Below are 21,712 nucleotides of genomic sequence, written 5' to 3' on the forward strand. Positions count from 1 at the left end.
ACTGGTGAGGACTCCGGGGGGGGGGGGCAGGGGACAGGGAAGCCGTCAGTCCTTTGAGACACTCTCAGACAGGTGGGGGTGCCAGGCTGGGGGGATCCATGTGTGAGGTTGGTGTGCCTTGAATGTTGTCCTTGGCCCTGACTCTCTGGAGCCAGCTGCTGACCCTAACCCATGACTAGCTGATCCCATCTGTGCCGAGTCCCAGGACCTGCCGCTGTCACCAGGTGGGTTCCCAGGCTTTCCACTCCCATCCACCTGGAATCACAGACCATCTCACATTCCATCTGGAGAGCTCTTTGAAATAACCAAAGCAAGGGCCTCAGCTCACGAATGAGGAAGGCCAGGCCCAGAGAGAGCAGGGATTTACAGAAGGCCACATGGCAGGTTAGCAGCACAGCTGGCTGGGAACCAAGGGCTGGTCTCGCCCGTGCTCTGCCTACCCCTCCATGCTTCTCCCCAGCCTCTCAGCTCCTTCCTTCCCTCCCCAGGGCCATGCGGAAGGGGCAGGCAATGTGACTCTGCGAGGGGCGGGGTCTCCTAGGCCACGATACCCCTGCCTTAAGCTGCTCCCAGCCCAGGCTGAAGTGGCCCAGGCCCTGTCCTTGGCATGGGGTGGGGGGTGTGACTGTCCCAGTGGCCACAGCTATGGGTGAGCACAAGGGGTGACAAGGCCCTTTGGCCTCTCAGGATCTTGGTCCCTAGCCCTCCAGGCTGGAACTGGGAAGGGAGTATCCTGGAAACAGGTGGGGCTGGGCCAGGCAGGGAACCAACATTCAAACCACCACACACGAAGAAAGGCGGCAAGAGGAGGAGGAGGCAGGGTGTGGGCGGGGGGTGGGGTGGGGGAGGCTCCATCCAGACCCTGCCGCCCTTGCCTGGCAGCTGGCGGGAAGACGGAGGACGAGGAGCCTGATCTCCTATGTCTCTGACATACCCTTCTACAGTCTGGTGTGGTCCTCAAGGGGAGGGGCCAGGCCTGCTGTGTGGGGGACACGGGGGCAGATGGCCACCCCACCACTGAGAGAGTGGGCCCTCCCCCATACAACAACCCTGTGGGGGATGCCGTCGGGGTCAGTGGAATCAGCTGTGACTGATGGGACCGGTGGGGGGGGCTAACAGACAACTCCAGTGCAATGCCAGGAGGGTGGGCAGAGCCTGGGCTCACCCCAGGCTTCCCCTGGTGACTTGAGATGCTTATCCCCATCAGGTGGGGTGAGGGGACACACTCACAGGGCAGGGCATTCTGGACGTGTGGGTACAGGTGAGGGGGAATGGAGCCACGGCCAGGAGTAGGGCAGGAGGGAAGGCCAGTGCGTGGGCAGGCTGAGGAGGAGAGGTGCCCCTCACAAGGTCCTCAAAGTGGCAGGGAGGTGAGGGGCCCTGGATGAGGTGGCCCCTCATGCCTTGGCCGTCCCCTTGCACACATCAAAGGCAGCCTTCGTTGCGCCCCCGAAGGCCTCCACCAGCTTGTCTTCCCAGGGAAGGACGTTGCCCAGCAGTGGCCCGGTGCAGTTGGCAATGCCCAGCACCTGGGCAGGTGTCAGGGCGTGGTCCCACAGGTTAAACTGGGCAATGTCACCGACGAAGGCCTGGGTGGCATCAAACCGTCCACCCAGGGTATCCTGGGCCAAGAGAGCAGCAGAGAAAGGAGAGACACCGAGTGAGGGAACGAAAAGGACAGGCAGGCACTCAGAGAGTCAGATGCCATCCCAGCTGAAGCCCCGCCCCTGTCCCCACTGAAGCCCCACCCCCAAGACTCAGCCCCGCTCCCAAGACTCTAGCTCCTGGGGCATGTCTCTGCTCTCTCTGGACCTCAGTCTGCCCATCTGCGGAGTGGTGTGGTTCAGCCAAACACCAGCCCGAGCCTTACCTGCTCCTGGCCCAGGATAAGGATCCCGTGAGGCTTGATGGGGTGCCAGGCAGCCAGGTTCTCGCCGGAGCCCTGCAGCTCCCCGTCCTGGTAGGCAGACCACAGGCCATCCCTTGTGGTCCAGGCGATGCAGATGTGGTGCCAGCCGTTGTCCTTCAGGCTCAGGGGTAGCTGGGCCACCTGGACACAGGTCCCCCAACCTCAGGTCAGAGGTGCCACAAGGCCCAAGGCTGGAGTAGTGGGGTGGGGGGTGGGGAGACCCATGTCCTTCCCTCCAGGGAGTGACCCACGGCCTCAATTCCCCCTCTCCTTCCTCCCAGCCCAGCGTCTCTCCCTGCCTCTTCTCCCCTCTTTCCCCACAGGCCAAACCAAGCAGCTCCACTCAGATCACAAGGGACTACGCAGTTTTGGTTTCCAGTTGTTTCTAGGCAGTTTACTCACTCTCTAACAGGCCTGTGAGGTCATGCAGGGCAGAAGCAGGGTCTCACAATCCTATCCTCCCCTGCACACCTCACACAGGCACCCCCCCCACCCCCCGCGGCTCGGGCTCAGGAGGTACTGGCAGTGGCAGAGTGAGCCTTGGACTCAGAGGCCAGGCACCGGCGTCTGGCCCTGGTTCTGCCACCAACCCGCTTTGTGACCTTGGGGAGGCTGCTCTTTCCTCCCTGGGCTCTTTTCTCATCTGTAAAGTGAGAAGGTCAAACAACCCAAGATGGCAAACACGCAGCCACTGCCTCTTCCTCCACCCAAGGCAGACATGGCTAATGAATCACGAGCCTAGACTCAGCCTCAGACTCTTTCTCATCACATGCTCTGAGAAGCCACTGCTATTGATTCGAGTTGCAAGGTACTTGAATGAAAGGTACTTGCTGTCTGTGGATTTGGTGCTCCCAAAGGGCTCTTTTTCCTCATAAGTTCTCTGAGATCACAACTTAATATAACATTCTCTGAGGCCTATTTAGTGCCAGGCCTTGTTCTGGACACTGGGGATATGGATCGGGTCTGGGCCCTAAATGAGCTGAGTTGCCCAGGAGAGAAGGATTTCAGGGACAGTACTGAAGACAAAATAACAGGGGCCATGAAGGAGGTACAAAGGCTGTGTGAAGGCTCAGGAGGAAGAGCGGGACGTGGGAACAGAAGGCACGTTATCTGGAAGGACAGCAGAGCCTGACCATTCCACTGCTGCGCACACCAAGGGCGGGCACGGCATGGACAAAGGCTTAGGGGCCGGAATCAAAGGGCAACAGTGAGCAGTCGGTGAAGTTGGCTCTCAAAAGGACTCCAGAGGTTCCCAGGATCGGGCAGCGCAGTGCCCTGTCCAAGGTGCTGAATTCCCACTAATGAGAACTGAGTGCTGAACTTGGGCAAAGCCAAGAACGGCAGCCAGGGAGTGACGAAGGGAACAGGGTAGCAGGAGCGAGATGTGGCCCAGCCACTGTGGGGCTTGTAGGGCTTATTGGTCCACAGGAGAATTTCACTACCCTCTGGGCCCATCTCCCTCCTCCTCCTTCTCCAGGTGCCCATGAAAGGCACCTTCTGCTCAGCTGGTTTCTGATGGTGTGAGCCACTCCTAGTGGCTCTTTATGGCTGTGAGCTAGTCACAGGTGGGTGTGATATGAGGCATCCACGTTCCAGAGAGGTCTCAATAGATCCTCACGCCTCCAGGAAAGCGATGTTGCAGGTTTGTGGGGGGAACTTTCGGGAGGGGATGAAGATGATAAGATGCTCCCCTCCCTTCCCCCTCAATACCAGGCCCCTGCCATATCACTCCCTCCACCCAAGGCCTGTCCTTGTCCTGCCTTTCAGCCAGGCTGGAGTGGCCCAAGGGCAGAACAGGGCAGAGGTTACGAGGTGGTTTCTAGAGCCCAAGACCCCAAATCACAGCATCACCCCTTCACCAGCTGCGTGGCCAGCATGCATTATTTCCCCTTCTGGAGCCTCAGCTTCTCCATCTGCAAAATGGGACAGTCCAGGCTGATAGGGTGAGTAATGTGCTGATTAGCACAGTGCCCGGCACAATACAAACAGCTCGCTCAATGCTGGGTTCTGCTCAAAACCCCCTACATGTGTTTAAGCCACTTATTTCTCACTTCGGCTCTATGAGGCAGGGGCTATGATCATTCCTGCTTTACAGATGAGGAAACTGAGGCACAGGGTGGGTCTATGGTCACACAGTGGTTACAGTGCAGAACCAGAACGCAAATCCAGCATTCAGGCCCAGAGCCTGCCCACGGCACCACTCTCCGTAGTGCGGAGGGGCAGAGGGGCCGGCTGCCAGGGAGTGGAAGGGAGAAGGAGTCCACCAGCACTCCCCTCCCCCCAGGTGGGTTCTTGCATCTCATTTTCTTCCTTCTACATCCAGGAGAATGAGCAAGGCCTGGGGGCAGACACCGCAGCCCCGCCCCCATAGCCGGGGCATCAGGGAAGTCACTGGATCCCCATGAGCCTCACTTGCCTCCTCTGTAAAATGGGAACAACATTTACAGCCTCTGTTGGACACAAGCCCCTCTGCAGCCAGCCCCGTGTCTAGGTTGTCTTTGTATTCCTAGAACCCGTCCTGAACACAGTAGGCACTTAATGTATGCTGACTATGCTGAGCGGGAGAATGGGGAGAACTGACCCGGGTTTGGGCTCAGCATAGAGCAGATGCTCCTGGAAGGGTCGCCGTGCCCCCCACTGCCCACCTTGTCGTTGATCAGCAGCTCCATGGGTTCGTGGCCCGCCTCCAGCAGCACGATCTCGTTGGCCTGCCCGGGCACCGAGTAGGAGAAGGGGGTGCCCTGGCCGGTGCCGCCCGACCTGGACCGCAGCCACATGCAGGCGGTGAACGCGTAGAGCTCGGGCAGCGCCTTCCGCACGCGGGCGTACATGTAGTTGTTGCGGAAGGGGATGCTGACCTTGAAGGCGTCTGGGGGGCTGTAGGCCGAGGACCCTGCGGGTGGCAAGGCAGACACGTTGGAGTCGGCGGACTCTGACGAGGGCGGGGTGGGCAGGGCACACTCCGGAATGAGAGCTAACAGTTCCTGGGCACCTGCTGAGCACCAGGTGCCTTCAGGGCCTTCTCTGCTCTGCCTTGGTGTTGAGGGGCACGGTTAAAGCCCAAGGGCGAGACGTCCCAAGTTCGAATCCTGTCTCCACCTCTTCCCAGCCATGTGACCTTCACCAAGTTAAACTTAACCTCCATGGACTTCGGTTTCCTCAGGAACATGAGGGAACACTATTTCCTCCCTCTGGGTTGGGTGAGGGTTGAGGGGGACAGAGTGCGTGAAGGCCCAGCCCATAGTAAATGCTTGATCAATGTTCGCTGTGATGATGACCATCATTTTTTAGAATTTTTTCCTATTTAATGAGCATTATATATATAGTGCCTTCTACGTGGCAGGCACTGTTCTAAGTGCTTTTATAATACATTATTTCATTCCTTGTAACAGCGCTATGAGGTGGGCACTATTATGATCCTCATTTCACAGATGAGGACACCTTGCGCAGAGAGGTTAAGTAATCTTCTCAAGGCCACACAGCTAGTAAGTGGCAGAGCTGAGATTTGAACAAAACAATCTTGGGACTCCCTGGTCTTCAAGGTGTCTTCCAACTCGGAGTTTCTGGCATTCTACGTCTTGGATATCAGACGGCTTTCTGCAGGGGGTAGACTGGAGAGTCACTGCCTCCAAGGGGAGGGGACACACCCACCACACACACAGGGTAGGAGTCATAGGCCACTGCCATCTGCCTGTCACTTCATCATTCCCAGTTCCTGGAGAATCCCCTCCCCCAGCTGGTTAGTAAGGGCTGGGGGTTCTGGGCCAGGGCCAGGGATGTGGACCCAGGTTCCTGGACCCGGCTAGGGCTTGGGTGAAGGCTGACAGGATGCATCATGGTAGGAGAGGAAGGTGCTCACTGACGGCTGCTTTAAACCTATTTCTTAGATGAGGAAGTTGAGCCCCAAGAAAGGAGGTGACTTGCACAGGGGCACACAGATGTCCAACTGGGTGACCTCCTTCTCTCTGCCCTGCAGCCTCCTGAGTGGGCATTTCCCCTGATCGCTTAGGAGACCCCATTAGAGGGACCAGTGGCAGGACTGAGTAGGATGGAGGCTGCCTCTCCTGTCCCTGTGCTCCAGCCAGGACGCTGCCCCCAGCCCACCAGGCCTGTCCTTCCCCTGCAGCTGTGCCCTGCTATGGTCCCTCCACTCCCAATTTTGCTCTCCACCTCTGCTTTCAAGAACTAGCTTGAGGCCTACCTCCTCCAGGAAGCCGCCTGGATTTTCTTCTCCTGAACTGTTCCCCATCTAAGCCAGTCCCAGATAATTGCTCATGGTTCCCCCATGTCTCTAAGCCTCTTTTTTTTTTTTTTTTTTTTTTTTTTTTTTTTGAGACAGAGTGTCGCTTTGTTGCCCAGGCTAGAGTGAGTGCCGTGGCGTCAGCCTAGCTCACAGCAACCTCAAACGCCTGGGCTTAAGCAATCCTACTGCCTCAGCCTCCCGAGTAGCTGGGACTACAGGCATGCGCCACCATGCCCGGCTAATTTTTTTTTCTATATATATTTTAGTTGGCCAGATAATTTCTTTCTATTTTTAGTAGAGACGAGGTCTCGCTCATTGCTCAGGCTGGTCTTGAACTCCTGACCTCGAGCGATCCACCCGCCTCGGCCTCCCAGAGTGCTAGGATTACAGGCGTGAGCCACCGCGCCCGGCCTCTAAGCCTCTTAAGAGTGGTCCTCACAAGCTTTCAAAGCCAGAAGGTCCCCAAGAGCTCATGAGTCCTAACCCCACCCCCACTTCTCAGATGAGGAAAACTGAGGCCTGGGGAAAGGGAGTGACCTTCCAAGGTCACAGAGCAAACCACTGACAGATGTGGAACCAGAAGCCAGGTCTCCTCATACTCATACCTGTATATGTCTGTTATGTTTCTCTGACCCCCTGGCAGTGCCAGGCCCAGGTGGTAAACAAATGACAAAATCCTGACTGATTCATTGAAGGCGCTATTTTGAGTGGGGTTATATGCATGACCATGGAGTCACACTTGGTTTGAGGTTTAGATCCACCACTTATTGGCTGTGTGACATTGAGTTAGTGACTTGACCTCTCTGAGCCTCACTTTTCTCACATATAAAAACTGTGAAGATTAAATCAGTACTTGGGCTCAAGTACTTAGCCCAATCCCAGGACACAGAAAGTGCCAGAAATGGTAACTGTTAATAATAAGTTTGATAATGATAATATCCCCCAATTATTCTCTCCATCTTGTGTTCCACAGCCGCCTCCTCACCCTCCCATCCAGCATTGGCCTCTGGAGAGCACGAACGTGTTTTTGTGAGTGGATCTGTCACCCCAAGGACCCCACCAAGGACACCACGCCCTCCACGGGGCCCAGACCCACCGTGCTCCAGCTCGGCCAGGCGGTCCTGCAGGGCGTCCAGCTCCTTCTCCACCTCCTGCCGCTGCCGGCGGCTGCTGTGACTGAGGGCCGCACGCTCCTTCTCCAGCGCCAGCACCTGGGCCAGCAGCTGCCCCTCTAGCTGGTCCATCTTGGAGTGCAGGGCGGTGGGCGCCACGGGGGCAGGGGCTGGGGCAGTCGAGAGGTTCGCACGGGCTGGGAGCTCCTGCTGCTCACAGGGCAGAGAAAGAGGCCTGTGAGAGGCCACCTCGGGGAGGAAGGAAAGGCACGGGCACCGAGATGCCCACCGCCCCTGCTCAGTGACCCCCACACACCAAGTGGGGATGGCAATGCCAGCCGCAGGCAGCAGACGAGTCCCGGGTGCCTGTGCCTGGTGCTGGTGCATCTCGGCGAGCAGCAGGCGGAGCTGGCTCCTGCCCCCGAGGGTAGCTCAGCCTGTGGGGGGTGCGGGGCCGGCCCAAGGAGGGCTGTGAAGGGTCCCAGGCGGTTCCCATGTGCAGTCAGGATTGAGAGCCACTGTCCTAGTCCTTCCTAGCTGCAGGGCTGGACACTAACTGGCCGGTAAAGGGGCGGACTGTCGTAGTCTTTGCTCGTTCACTCACCAGCTCCTCTAAAATGCGACTGTGCACAAGGCTCCGTGTGGGCTCTGGGCAGACCCAGGGGCACAAACCGGGGGCTTCTGGAGCAAGACTCCAGTGGCCTGGCTGTTTCGAGGTGGCAGGTGGTTAAAATCACATACCCTGGGCTCAGACAGCCAAGGGTTCAAATCCCGCTCCGGAACCACCCTGCTGTGTGACCCGGGAAAATCCCTTGACTTCTCTGAACTTGTTTACTCATGGGACAACTGCACCCATTTGGAGGGCTGTGGGCAGGGTTAAGGGGTAAATGCCGATAAACAGAGCCTGCTTATTGTCATTACTGGCTGGGGCAGAGTGTTCCTGGGTGGGCTCTGACACCCCCCATCCAGCCCAGGATGAGGACAAAGTGTTTAGAGTCCCCCCGCCCCCATCCTGTCTTGAAGACTGCAGTGGGCAGGAGACTGGGGCAGGATGTGGAGAGGCCTCTCCTCCCCCCTCTCCTGCTGGAGGAAGCCCCTTCTGGGGTAGAGAGAGGCAGATGAGGCCACTGTTTCAGACTCTTGGAGGGGACAGTCTCTGGAGGACATGTCATGGAAATATCAGTAGGAGATTAATAATTCAATGAGCTTCCATGAGCCGAATTAGACCTTCGCCATTCCCTGGCTTCCCCCCCGCCCCCAGGGTCCCCACTGCCAGGCCTGGGGCCTCCACACTCCCAGGGCCTGGGAAGTTCCCGCTCAGCCTGGCCCTGGGCCCTGCCCCAAGGCTTAGGCCCCAGACGTGAGCTCATGGAATCCTCGCGCTCCATTCGCTAAGCGATGCTCAGGGAGCACCTGCCGTGTGCGGGGCCTGCCCCGGGGGCTGGGACGCCGCTGAGGGCAAAGCAGAAAGCCAAGGGCGCCACATCTCCCAGCGCCCTGAGCCTCGAAGGGTGGCCCTGCAGCCTGGGGCAAGTGCCGGGGACCCTCCCATCCTTACTGGCCCAGCCCTGGCCTTGCCAGTCATCTGCTGGGTGACACTGGCAATTCCCTTAACCTCTCCGAGCCCATTTTCTAACCATGTGACATGGGGATAAGTGTGTCCCCGGCATCAAAGTGGTGGAGAGTAGAGTGCCACTGCCATGCTCAGTGCCTGAGACACAGGAGCTGCCATGTGGACAGTGATGTGGCCTCAAGCTGAGGAGTTGGGGGGACCAACACTGGGCTCTGCCACTGCACCCCAAGGGTGCCGGCAGGTGGGGTAACCCCTCTGGTATCATTTTTCTTCTTCTATAAATTGGGTGCTTGGAAGGCCCAGCTTGCCGGGCTGTGGTCGGGATTAAATGATGGTGCGCGGGGGAGGGCCCGGCCCAAAGCCTGGCCCGGTGGTGTCAAGGGCGTGGTTTCAGGTGCTTGGGGCAGGCGGGAAGACTTGAACGGGATGCTCTTAGCTGCAGTCTGAGCCCCCGCAGGCACCTGCAAGTGTTCACTTGCAGAATCTGCTTAACGCACCTGTGCTGCAGGGACCACCGGTGTCCCCGATTCACGGGCAAGAAACTAGGGTGACAGAGTCACCCAACATCACACCAGGGGCAAGCAGCAGAGCTGGGACCAAGCCTGGCAGGCCAGCCTTTCCATCTCTGCGTCACTCACGACGCGGCTCCTCTGGGCCCCTGCCGGTGGCCCTTCTGGAAGCCCTTCTCCCTCTCTGTCCCACCTGTCCCCAAGCCTGCTGAGTGGCTCCCTGTGGAGAGGTAAGGCTGCTTCAGAGGGCGGCGGGTCTGGTGCCAGCTCACACTCAGCACCCCTTTCTGCTGCGGTGGGAGGGCTGAGGCCCAGCCTCCCATGCCAGGCTGTGAGTCGGGGCAATGGCACCCCAGTCACCGGGGTTATCCAGGCTGGCTCTAGAAACGGACCTCATGAAGCAGCAGGAAGGGGTCCAACCATCATTAGCCCCCCCTCCCATCCCATGTAAGAGGTCCCAGCTGCCCATCCATGCTTGGCCCGGCGGGTGTGCGGGGGACAGAGGAGCCGCGCGGCACACCTGGCCACCCCGTTACACTGTGCTGTCCCGAGGGCTCGTTCTAACTGCCACGGTTCCTACAAGCCCTGGCTTTGGTGCGAACTAACCACAAAGCCTCAGCTTCCCCTCCCATAAAATGGGAACAACAGGCCTCACTCTGTCCATCCCCAGGACAGAAGGAAAGATGGGAAGAAAGAATGGAAGTGACAGGTGACAAGCCCTTGTGGACTATGAAGCATAATGCAAGCCGTGAGGCTTGACCACGTCAGCTGACGGGGAGCTTGCTGCTGCCACGGCCTTAATGTGACCACAGACAGCCCACGGGGAGACAGAGCCAGCCACCCACGGGATTGAGATGCTGGACTTCCAGTTAGCTCACGGTGCATCCCACCCAGGGCTGCATTCCACCCCGGCCCCCGCACTGCTCTGTCCCCAGGCCCCCACCCTCCTCTGTGCCAAGCTTGAGGCCAGAGGGGCACACACTGAATGAGACCACGCGCCAGGCCACCCTTGGCACTGTGCACGTATTTACTCATGAATCCTCCCAGCCACTTGCTGAGCTTGGCACGCTTAGCATCCCCATTTCACAGATGGGAAATCGAGGCAGGAGTCCCTTTGATTTGTCTACTACAACGGGGCTGGGCAAAGCTGACATTCCTGGAGCCGACGTCTTCTCTCTCTAACCAAGCGTCCTCCCCGCTCAGAGGCAGGAAGAACTGCCAGGAAGAAGGGGGCGTTGAGGCTATTTACACAGATGCTGTTTTGAGGAGAAAACGTGCAGGCGCTGTGTGTGTGTGTGTGTGTGTGTGTGTGTCTGTGTGCAGGCGCACAAGCTGTTCTTTTGTCAAAGCCACCAGCTTTGCCATGGCCAGGAAGGCCAGGAAGGCGGTGGGCTCCCCGGATCGTGTGTGAGCCCCTCCTCATCCCGGAGTCTGAATCAGAAGAACACGACTCCCCCCACCTCCCATCTGCTGTGGGTGCAGGCTGTGCCGCGTGGGCTCCCGGCCTGATGCCAAGTGGGCCCCCGGCCTAAGATGGTGGGGGGACAATGACGCCAACACCCCCACTCAGCTCCTGGTGGGCAGGAGAAAGGGGGCTGGGAGCCGGCGGTGGGGTCTGGTGAGAGTCTGCTGGGCCCGGGGCCAGAGCCCGGGGGTCTAGGCCCAGCTCAACCGCTCATGCGCCGGGCTCATTGGCACGCTGACGGCAGCAGCTGTCCCCACTGGGCACTCACCGGGTGCCAGGCCCTGCATGGGGCAACTGTGCAAACATTTCTCAATCTCGCTCAACAACCTGGGCAAGTAAGGAGGCCCACCTTACAGGTGAGGGAACTGAGGCTCAGGAAGGTGAGGCGGCCTGCCTAAGGTCACGCAGCCACAAGGTGGCAGAGCCAGGACTCCAGCCTGGCCCTCTGGGTTCCAGAACCTGTGCCCATTCCTCGGTCCTACCTTGACAGTCTGGGTCTCAGTTTGTTGATCTACCAAGTGGGCACAGTGCTGGTGGCCCTGCCTACCTCGAAGGCCAGCGGGAGAGGTTCTAGTGGCCATGAGAAGGCCGGGCAGGCCCCGCAGGCCATGTCAGACCGCAGAGCAGGGCGGCTTCACAAAGGGGGCCTGATGGGACGGTCCTGCCAGCGTGGGGTGGCCGAGGTTGGGGGGACATGGGGAGGCCCCAACCACCTCGTCCCCACCGGGGGTCTGCTTCCTTCCTGCAGGGAGCTGAAGGAAGGTGCTGGATTCCAGGGTCAAGGTCCACCCTCTGCACAGCCCACCCCTGCCTGGACAGCACAGGGCCTGGCTCCAGGGGCAGCAGGGCCGGGTGGAAAGTGAACAGACTCCGGGGCAGCAGTGTGGGTCACAATCACCCCGCTTCCCCACCCAGTCACCCCCAAGTCTTGTGTGACTCCTGCCCGGGCTCACACCCTGGCTCTACCGGCTCAGTGACCTTGTTGTGTAAGGTCGCTGTGCCTCAGTTTCTCCATTGGCCAAAAAGGGTAAAATAATACTATCTCATAGCATTGTAGTGAGGATTAAATGAGGTCATAGATACAAGGCTCTTAGAGTAGAGTTGGCACGTGAAGTGCCACGTGAGTGTCAGCTGTTAGTATTAGGACTAACACTACTTGAATACCTCTTGAAGTGGTCCACCTTCCTGCATCCCCAACCCTAAATCTGTTTGTTGAATCATTATATCGAGAGAAAAGCAGGCTGCAGAGCAGGTGGATGTCATTTATATAAAGCTGTGAAACATTCGAGAGAGAGTGATGTATGGCCAACGGACACACGAATAGGAGGTAAACACATGAGACATGCATGGGACAGGTCGATGCAAATTCAGGACATGTGGCCATTCGGGCGCGGGCGGCTGGGGCTGGCACTGGGGAGGCTCTGGCAAGGCAGCCGCCAGCTGGACATATTTGGGTCTTGAGTCTGGGCAGGGACCTGGGTGGCATTCTCCATACGTTTTTTGCCTGTCTAAAATACTTCACACTGATTTTGCTTTAAAAATGGGGAAAAAATTGCCCAAGTGGAGACTCGAATGGTCAAATCTAACCCTGACTCTTACCCAGGGCCTCACTCAGCTCCTTTGCTTCTCCCTAGTCCTGGCTGCTGTCCCCCGGACTGTGTCACAGCTTCCACTCCAGCCCTCGCCACACAGCAGCCAGAGGCAAGTCCAACCACGCTGCTCTCTGTTTAAAACCCTTCCATAGCCCCCTCCACCCACCAATAAAGTCCCTGCCCTTCTAGCCTCAGCCCTCACGACACAACCCACACTCACCGCCCCCCGTCCCCACAACTGCAGGCTACAGGTCCCTCCCACGGAAAGTCCCCAGCTGCCCAACTGCCCTGAGCAACCTCTCACCCTAAGGCCTCTGCACATGCTGTTCCTTCCGCCAAGAACACTCTTCCTGCCCCTCCTCTGCCCAGTGACCGCTCACTCTCCAGATGGCAGCTCTCAATGCCTGAGCTAAGACGCTCCGCAGGGACAGGAGAATAGGCCCCCAGGGCTCCGTGGCAGGGCTGCGGGGCACTCACTCATCCACTCATCCGTCCACCCGCGGGCGCTGCAGTGCGCCGCCGCAACATGGTGCTGTGGCTGTGCGCACGGACTCTCACGTCAGGCAGGCGGGTGTCATTTCCGGGCTCCTCGCTTACTGGATCTGCGGCCTTGGGCAAGTTGCTCAACTCCTCTCACCCTCACTTTCCTCATTTGTGAACTGGGGGTGATACTGGTACCTCCATCGGGGATGTAAGTAATGATGAAATAAAAGAATGCAGTCTGGCACATCATGGGGGGCTGATAAGTGGTTGCAACCATTATTATTATCATCCACTATTCCCGAGAGGCAGGAGGTCACCCTGTGTAACAGTACGTGCCCTAGAGCCAGGCGGTCTGGATCCAAACACCAGCTGAGTGGCCTGGACAAGTTTCTGAGTCTCTCTGAGCCTTGGTTTCCCCATCTGTAAAATGGGGATAGTGACGGTCCCATGGTTCTTATGGGACTCAGTCGACAGGCCTGGCACAGAGGGTGAGCTCATCCCTGCTGCCTCCCACCCAGTGCCAGGTGCAAATAGAGCCCTGTGCCTGCCACAGGAGGTGCTCCCATCTGGCAGGGAGGCAGACGCCGCGCTGGGACGGCCAGGGCACCGGGCACGGAGTGACAGGGACTGCAAGGGTGGGAGTGGGGGAGCCTGGGTGGGGAGCCTGTGTCATCCTGTCCTGCTGTCCCGCCTTGGTCTCCAGGGTCAAGTCCAGCAGGCCACTCTGTCTCCATCCAACCCAGGCGGGGGTCAGGGACAGCAAAGGGCAGAGGGTAGAGTGGTTTGCATCATCCAGGTCCCCAGTGCCAATTTGGAGCCAGAGTGAAAAGAAGACAAATGGGGAGGAGGATGAGGAAGGGCGAGGAAGGCTCTCTCCAGAAGTGGGAGCAGGGCATGGCCTGCCATGCCCCCCTGGGCTCCGAGGCCCCTCAGGGCACCTTAGGACCTTTCTGGCACCAGCCCCTGGATTCTCTCAAGCACTCCCAGGCAGGCTGCTGCCGCCAGGAGGCCACCCAGGACTTCTGCTCAGGCCCTGCCTGCCCACACGCCCCGGGACCCTGGCCAGAAGGCCTCAGCAAAGACCAAGCCCCTGTCCCCAGCCACTTTAGTCAGAAATCCTGGCTGCGGCCTTGGCTCAGCCTCTGCCGCCGTGTGGCTGTGGCAAGGCCCTGACCTCTCTGAGCCTCAGTTTCCCCTGGAGTAAAACAAGGGCCGTGGGGGCACATAAGTGCTTCCATTTGGGGTTGGTTGGCTCAATCCCCGTCCATAGAGATCCATGAGGACGACGCGCCCAAGACTGTCCTGCAGAGACCCCACCACGTCCTCCACGCGGTGGGGAGCACGGACCTCTGACTTCATTCTACCTCCTACAGGCAAAGACTTATAAACATGAGAAAAGGTGCTCAACATCATGAGTCATCAGAGAAATACAAATTCAAACCACAATGAGTCCACTACACGCCCACTAGAACAGGAGTATTTTTAAAATGACCATACCAAGGTTGGCGAGGTTCACACGCAGGTGGGCGTGTAAACCCTCACAGCCACTTTGGGAAGACGTTTGGCAGTACCTACTAACGCTAAATATATGCCCATCCTGCGACCCAGGCAGCCCACTCCTGGGGACAGATCCAGGAGAAATGAGGGCTGACAGCCACCAAGAGATTTCACAAGAATGTTCACAGCAGCTTTATTTGCAATGTCCGAAACAACTCAAACGTCCATCCACAGAACGGGTCAATGAATTACGGCACAGCCATACAATGAAACACCACAAAAACAATCAAATGAAAAAAACAAACCACTGATATATGCAACGTGACTGGATGGCACAGACAGGTGTCAAATAAAACCACCAGACGCAAAGCTGCACAGCTGTCTGAGTCCATTTGTATGAGGTTCAAACACAGGCAAAACTGACGTGTGGTAAGAGAAGCCAGACTGTGGTTATTTTTGGGGAAGTACTGACTTTGGGGGGCACAAGGAAGCCTTCTGTGGCGCTGGAATGTTCTGATTCCTGAGCTGGGTGGTGCTTTCATCAGTGTACCCATACAAACATGTTCACTCAACTGTCCACTTAAGCTCTATGTCCTCAATAAGTTAGATATGCGAGCTCTTACATATCTTGAATGCAAGATATACCTAAAAAAAAAAAAAAAAAAAAAGTCCCACAGGTAAGGCTCTGCCTTCTGCCTAAGCAGCTCTTGCCAGGCTTGGAACAGCGGGAAAGGGTCTCCTTTCCTGGAGGATGGACCGCTGGGGATGGGAGGCTTCAACAGCACAGTATGACAAAGCAAGAGGGATCTTCTGGGACATCCTGCCCACCTCTCCCATTTGACAGATGGGCAAACTGAGCATCAGAGAGGAGAAGAGATTTTCTGAGGTCACAGCAAGCAAGTGGCAAAGCTGGGGTTTAAAAATCCATGTTTCTTCCTAGAATGAAAGTGCCACCACTGGCAGGAGTAGGAGGTTCAGGGCCTCCCAGGGTGGGTGTCCCATCTGGAGACCGGGGGAGGCCAGCCACAGGGAGAGGGGCCAGTGGGGTCTGCAGGTGGCTGGAGTGCAGCTCCCCCATCCTCATGCCAGGGATCATCCACCAAGCGCATACTCCCCGCCAGGCTCTATGCCAAAGGCTCTATTACGTCATTTAATCCCAGGAGGGAGGGGCTGTTTTTAATCTCCATTTCACAGATAGGAAATTGAGGCTGAGGAAGCTAAGCATCTTGCCTAAGGTCACAGAACTCTCAAACGACAGAGCTGGAATGTGAACCCAGGTGGTTTGCTAGGTCTGCGTCCCTCACACTCTCTGAGCCTCCACTTCCTCACCTGTGAGATGGGACCGTACTGGGCCTGCTTCCCAGGACTGAGGCCTGCACAGGTGCTGCGGACGCAGCAAGTGCACAGTGGGCATGAGCCGGTATCGGCCGCAGCAGCAAAGGTCCACAGCGAGTCTCCCGATGACTTTGAGGACTGGCCTTTGTCCCTCTCGCTCCAGGTGCGCTGAGACAGAAAAGGTCCGGGGCAGCGTCCGGCACCAGGCACCGTCCTCACCTGTCTTCCTCGCTCTCCCGAAGGTGGGTGAGACCTGACCCCTCCAGCCGAGACTGGAGTTAATGAAGAACGAGGCTCTGGAGCTGCACACGGGGCTCCACTGCTGTGTGACTTGGGGCCAGTTTCTTAACCTCTCTAAACCTAGGTAAAAGGGGGATAGAATAGCACCTCCCTCCCAGAGATTTTATGAGGATTAAATGAGGTGATGCGCAGTGCCTGACGCATGGGGAGTGCACGCTAAGTGGGCGCTGTCATGGTTACGTGGCTCCCACTCTAGGACGAGGGGAGGCGACTAGCTTGCCAGGCTGGGTTAAGGATATGGTTTATGTCCAAGAAATGTATTTAAATCAATCTCGAAGTTCCACTGTATACATATATTAAATTGGTACCAAAATGGAACACTGGGACATGCTTACGTAGCCCGTCGCCACATAAATGGGCCGACTCTCTTAGAAAGTGGTTCTTGGCCACAGCCACAAAAAGTCAATATCCTCTGACCCAGTAATACCACTCCTGGGAATTCCGCCTAAAGGAATAATTCAACAGACTTAAAAAGAAACAAACAAACAACTCTCTGCATGAAATGGATCCTGCGATGAGCATCTAGAAGAAAAATAATTAGAAACAACCTACGTCTCCAGTAACAGGAGCCGGTCAAGTGGACTGATGGATGGCGGCGCCGCAGATGAGTCCAGGGCATTAAGGCGGCCATTAAAACGGTAATTACACGGCGGCCCTGTGACAATGGCTGCATGTGGATGAGGACTGAAAGGGGGCTGCAGAAGGGAGAAAATAATGCAAGTAAATGTGATTTCCCCCCCCAAAAAAACCTTTTGACTTTTTTCAATGAACAACAATAACAAGCACGAAAAGGGGAGAGGACAGCCGGACCTGCCCTCCCCTTTTGTAGTCAGTCCGTGGGGGAGGGGCGGTGCAGGGCTGCGCCAGGTGGACATGGGCAGGAAGTGTGAGTGTTATGGGAGCTTGGGTGGGGTAGGAAGGGGACAGAGTGTGATCGGGGAAGGCCTCTGGGAAGAAGTGTCCTCAGAGAGACTCTTCGATGAGGCTCAGGGTTGTGCTGGGGTGAGCAAGGCGGAGGCAAAAAAGAGTCGAGAGAGGGGTCAGAAGAGAAGGGCCACATCCGAAGTGCGGCATGGGAGTGGGCCTTACACCACAGGGGAGCCCGTGTGGGCTCAAGGAAGACGGCAAGGGCTGCCCAGAGGACAGAAGGAGGGGCGTGCCTGCAGGTGGGAGACCGGCCAGAGGCTGCATCACAGAGAGGAGGCCGACCAGGACCAGGGGGGCGAGGGTGGAGCCAAGGACGTCTTCTCAGAGCTCACTGAGCAGTGGTGGAACCGTGAGGCTGGGGGCTGGTGGCACGTCTAAGGGAGGTGTCAGGAAGCAGGGGGATTGACGGGTCTGGAGCTCGGGAAGGAACCCTGGGCCGGAGACTGGGCTTTGGCGTGGGGGCCCACCGTGGAGTGGGTGTTGGAAGCCTCAGGGAAAGTGAGAGCCAAGGTGGGTGCAAACCTTAAAGGAGGAGGACCCTGCAAGGAGACAGAGAAGCAACAGAGAGGGAGAAGGAGGGGCAGCGAGAGAGGGATCTGGAAGCCAAGGGCACGGAGATCTGTAGGCTGAAATGATCAGCAGGGTCAGATGTCACCGAGGGGTCCAACAAGGTAAGGACTGAAAAGTCCCCGTTCAGTTTATCAGCTTCGGGGGCGTTACCAAGAGCACTTTCAGTGTGCCCTGTGGGAGAGAAAGTGGACCTCGCAAATCTGGGGGTGTTTGAGAATATTAGATGAGAAGAGACGGGAGAAATCAGACCGTGACTAAAGGGTGCATGGCACCCAGTGAGGCCAGATGTCTGACCCTTCGTCTGTTGGGCTCCAGACCCCAGCCCCTCCCAAGGGCCCCAGGAGACTGGCTGTGGCTGCTGCCAGGCTCAGAAGGCAGACTTGGTAGCCCAGCAGCCCCCTGCCTTTCTCAGTCCATGGCCGTTGCACTCAGAAAAGAGGAGGAGTGTAGTGGGGAAGCCAGGGCTCCCCCAGCCTGGAAGGCTGACCTGTTGCCAAATCCCAGCCGCCAGGATCCCCCCAAGCTCAGCAGGCTGACCGGAAGGGAGGCCACCCTGCCAAGTGCCGCAGGTGCTGGGGGAACAGGTCCAGGGCAAGTCCTGCCCTGCCAGCCCCAGACGTGGGAGGAGCCACCTGTGCCATCTGGGCGTGGGGGCAGGGGCTATGGCAGGCAAGAGGAAGTTTACTGAAAATCAAATCTTTTTTTTAACATTAATAAAATCTGTTTCCTAAAAGGTGGGTTTGTTCCCATTTTGATTTTTAGCTGTATTTTAAAAATTAGTAATATTATAGCTTAATGATAAAAATAGTAGCCACTTAAATTGACTGAGCATAACTGTGTTCTGGGCCCTTCATATAAACTTACTTACTTAATCCTCCTAACACCCCAATAAGAGAGGTGCTATTATTATCCCCATTTTACAGGTGAGGAAACTGAGACTCCCTTTCACTGTGGACTTTGAGTTTTTCCCTGATTATTTTCCTGCTCTTGACTCACTCATCCTAGAAACCCCTCAGAGCTGGCGGCGGGGCAGAGGGGTGTGGGCCTGGCTTTCCTCCTGCCTCGGCCACTCCCAGTCAGAGGTTTCTGAGCTGGTCTCCCCATCTGTAGGGTGAGGGGCTGGCTGCAGTGGCCGCCTGGCTCTGCTCTGCCACCCGGGGTGATGTTCTGGAAGGCTGCAGGACCACAGCATCTTCAGTCAACCTCCCATAGCACATGGGCATGGCCTGTTGCTGCTCACCCAGGATTTAACTTAAGGAGCCACGACGTCCGGGCAGGGGGGGCTGCATTTATTTCCTTCCGACATCTCTCCTTCCTCTGACTTGCCTGCTGCCCTTGGTCTGGGGGAGGTACGGAGGGGCAGAGGGTGCTTTGGCCTCTTTCTCCCCCTCCTACCACAGAGGGAATTTTGCTACCCTCCTTCCCTGTGGTCTGGAAATCAGTCCATGGCTGAGGGTGGTCAGCGTGCCCTGCCTAGTCTGACTCACCCTTTTGGGGACCCCAAATTTGTTCTCATGGGGAAAAAGGTGGCCGTGGGACTCCAAGGGGGACATGACTGGCCCAGGGTCACATGACAGCCAAGCGCAGGCTCCTCGCTGCCTGACCGGTGCCTCTGACCCAGAGCCTGGGCCAGGAAAGCCTGGAAAAGGTGGGTGCAGGAGGAGGAGCTCGCATGGGGCCCTACTCTCCACCCGGCCCCCACCCCACAGCTGCCGGCTTCCAGGCATCTGAGCTCCTACCAAGGTCCAGTCACTAGTCCCAGCCAGGGTGGGGGACTCAGGGGCAAGAGATGGTGAGGGGCACCCAGGTTTGTCTTATGGGGCACTTTGTCCCTGGCTCTCTGGAAAGAGAGGAGCACCCGGAGTCCCTCAGACAGGCATCCTGTCTCCTGACTATAGAGACTGAGTGCTGGCTGGTGATGATTTGGGGGTATCTGGAAGAAGGAAATGAAATGGACATTGAATGAGATCCTAGTCCATGACGAGCATTTTACACATCCACGTTGTAATCAATTTCCACTACCAGTGGACACTGTTACACCCATTTAACAGACGTGGAAACCGAGGCTTGGAGAGGTGTTTGGCGAGGGAAAGGTATTCGAAATGAGCCTTTCGGGCGCACCCCTGTGCCTCTGTCACCGTGCCAGACTCCTGTCCCTGTTCCCTGACGGAATCCTCCCGCCCTGCCAGCGAAGGAATGACGGTCCCCGTTACACAGACGGGAGGCCCAAGGGTGGGCGACCCGCGGTTGGTGGCAGCCGCCCTGAGACGCGCTCGAGCGCCCGCCGCGGCCGCGCGGCCCCTCCCGCCCAGGCGGCTCCCCCGACGGCGCGCGGCGCTCACCTCCAGGCGGTCGATGCGGTCCCGGAGGGCGCGCACAGCGTCCTCCAGCTCAAGGATGAGCGCGGGCGAGTCCCCCGGCCCGTCGGCCATGGCGTCGCGGCGCGGCCCCGCGTCCTGGAGGCCGCGCGGCAGGCCGCTCTCACAGCGGCCCAGCTTGCCGGTGAGCTCGCGGATGGTGTCCTGGTCGGCGCGGATGCGCGCCTCCTGCTGCAGCGCCGTCTGGCGCAGCTGCTCCGCCGTGCTCTGCAGCAGCAGCAGCTCCTCGCGCTCGCCGGGCGCCGCGCCCGCCGCGTCCCCCTGCTCGGCCCCCGACGGGCAGGCGGCCGCCAGCGGCGTGCACAGGAAGCGGCTGAAGAGCAGCCCGGGCGGCAGCGGGTGCGCGCTGGCCGCAGGAGCCCCGGGCAGCGCCGGGGGCCCGGCCGAGCCGCCCGCGCCGTGCAGCGCGCTCAGGCTGCGCTGCGGGCCGGGGGACGCTGCGGCGCCCGAGGCGGCCGAGGCGTTGTCGGCGCCGCCGCCGGGCAGCGCCCGCGCCGGGCTGGCCGCCAGGGGCACGCTGGCGATGATGCAGATGACGGCACCGAGGAACGCCAGCATGCCCGCGGCCAGCAGCACGGCCAGGAACTTCAGCGTGAGGCGGGCGGCGGGGGCGCCCGAGGCCCCCGGCAGGCGCGGCGGCGGGGTCGGGGCGCGGGGCCCGGGCGCGCGGGGCCGGCGCGGGAGCCGGAGCCGGAGCCGGAGCCGGAGCCGGAGCTGTCGCCGCGGCCGCTGCTGCCGCCGCTCTGAGCCCGAGCGGCGGGAGGAGGAGAGGGCGGCGGGCGGCGGGGAGGGGGAGCGGGCGCGGCGGCCCCGCCCCACTCGCTCCCCCGGGCCGGCCCTGGCCCAGCCCCGCACCCGTTCCGTGCCGGGCGCCGAGGTGGGGGAGCCGCTGGCGATGCGGCGAGGAGCGGGGGCAGCGCCCAGGACTTTGTCTTGCTGCTGTCACAGCGCAGAGGGTGGCGACCCGATGGCCTCCCGGCGGGGCTCCTGGGCGAGCCCCCACCCCCACCCCTCTTGTGTCCTGGCCCCCTCCCCATACCTGTAATGCTGACAGCTCCCTGGGAAGGATCTTTCCTCCAAGTGGGGCTCTGTGCTGGGTGTGCTATAAGCTTGGTCATAATTAAGCCTCACGGTGGACACGCTGACATTACAAATGGGGAAACCGAGGATCACCGAGGTCATGTCGCTGTCATGGTCACATAGGTAGATGCATTAGAGCAGCCTTTGAGCTCAGGCACGTCTGACTGGATCCAGACTACGGGATGGAGCTGGGGTGGGAGCAGTTGGAAGAAAAGAGGCCAGTTTGTGGGGGGAGGGGTTTGACCTAACCTTAGTATACGGTGGCCACCTGCCTGTCACCCCCCCACCTCCATTCTCCTGAAGGAGCAGAGTTCACTCACCTCCACCCCCACCAAAAAAAAAAAAATCTTGTGATCTCAGAGGGTGATAGAAACTCCCTCTTCTGTATCCTTGAGGGGGGCACGGAGCATCAAAGATCGCAGGGAAGACCCCCTCCCCCTTGCAGTCTGTGGCAGGTTGGCCAGCGCTGCAGGCCTGGTGGGCACGAGGACCAGGCTTGAAGGAACAGCGGGAATGGGAGTGGGCTGTGGCGTGGGGGTGGAGGAGGAGCACTGTACTGTCTCCTGTCAAAAATATCTATATATATTTTGTTGAAAATTAACTTTGCAATAAAAACTTTTAAGAAGAATCCTACTATCCTTCACAATTCAGCTCCAGCACCAATTTTCCTTGAGGCCTTCCCTGACCAATATTCCCAGGGCTGGGTGGGTGCCCAGAAGGCTGCAGACGTTCCCAGCTG

At 58.5% G+C, this 21,712-nt stretch overlaps 1 protein-coding gene across 1 annotated transcript; it reads right to left on the minus strand.

Moving 5' to 3' along the window:
* Positions 1–1,397: 1,397 nt before the first annotated feature.
* On the minus strand, positions 1,398–21,075 carry NPTXR (neuronal pentraxin receptor). The gene is made up of 6 exons (XM_069491259.1): positions 21,025–21,075; positions 19,858–20,829; positions 7,249–7,474; positions 4,555–4,802; positions 1,871–2,050; positions 1,398–1,622 (listed from the first exon to the last, which is right to left on the minus strand). Exons 1-6 carry the CDS (start codon positions 21,073–21,075, stop codon positions 1,398–1,400), a joined length of 1,902 nt encoding a protein of 633 aa, XP_069347360.1.
* Between the last annotated feature and the right edge of the window lie 637 nt (positions 21,076–21,712).

The sequence above is a fragment of the Eulemur rufifrons genome, chromosome 16 (assembly GCF_041146395.1).
Source record: "Eulemur rufifrons isolate Redbay chromosome 16, OSU_ERuf_1, whole genome shotgun sequence".
In the NCBI taxonomy this organism is placed as follows: Eukaryota; Metazoa; Chordata; class Mammalia; order Primates; family Lemuridae; genus Eulemur; species Eulemur rufifrons.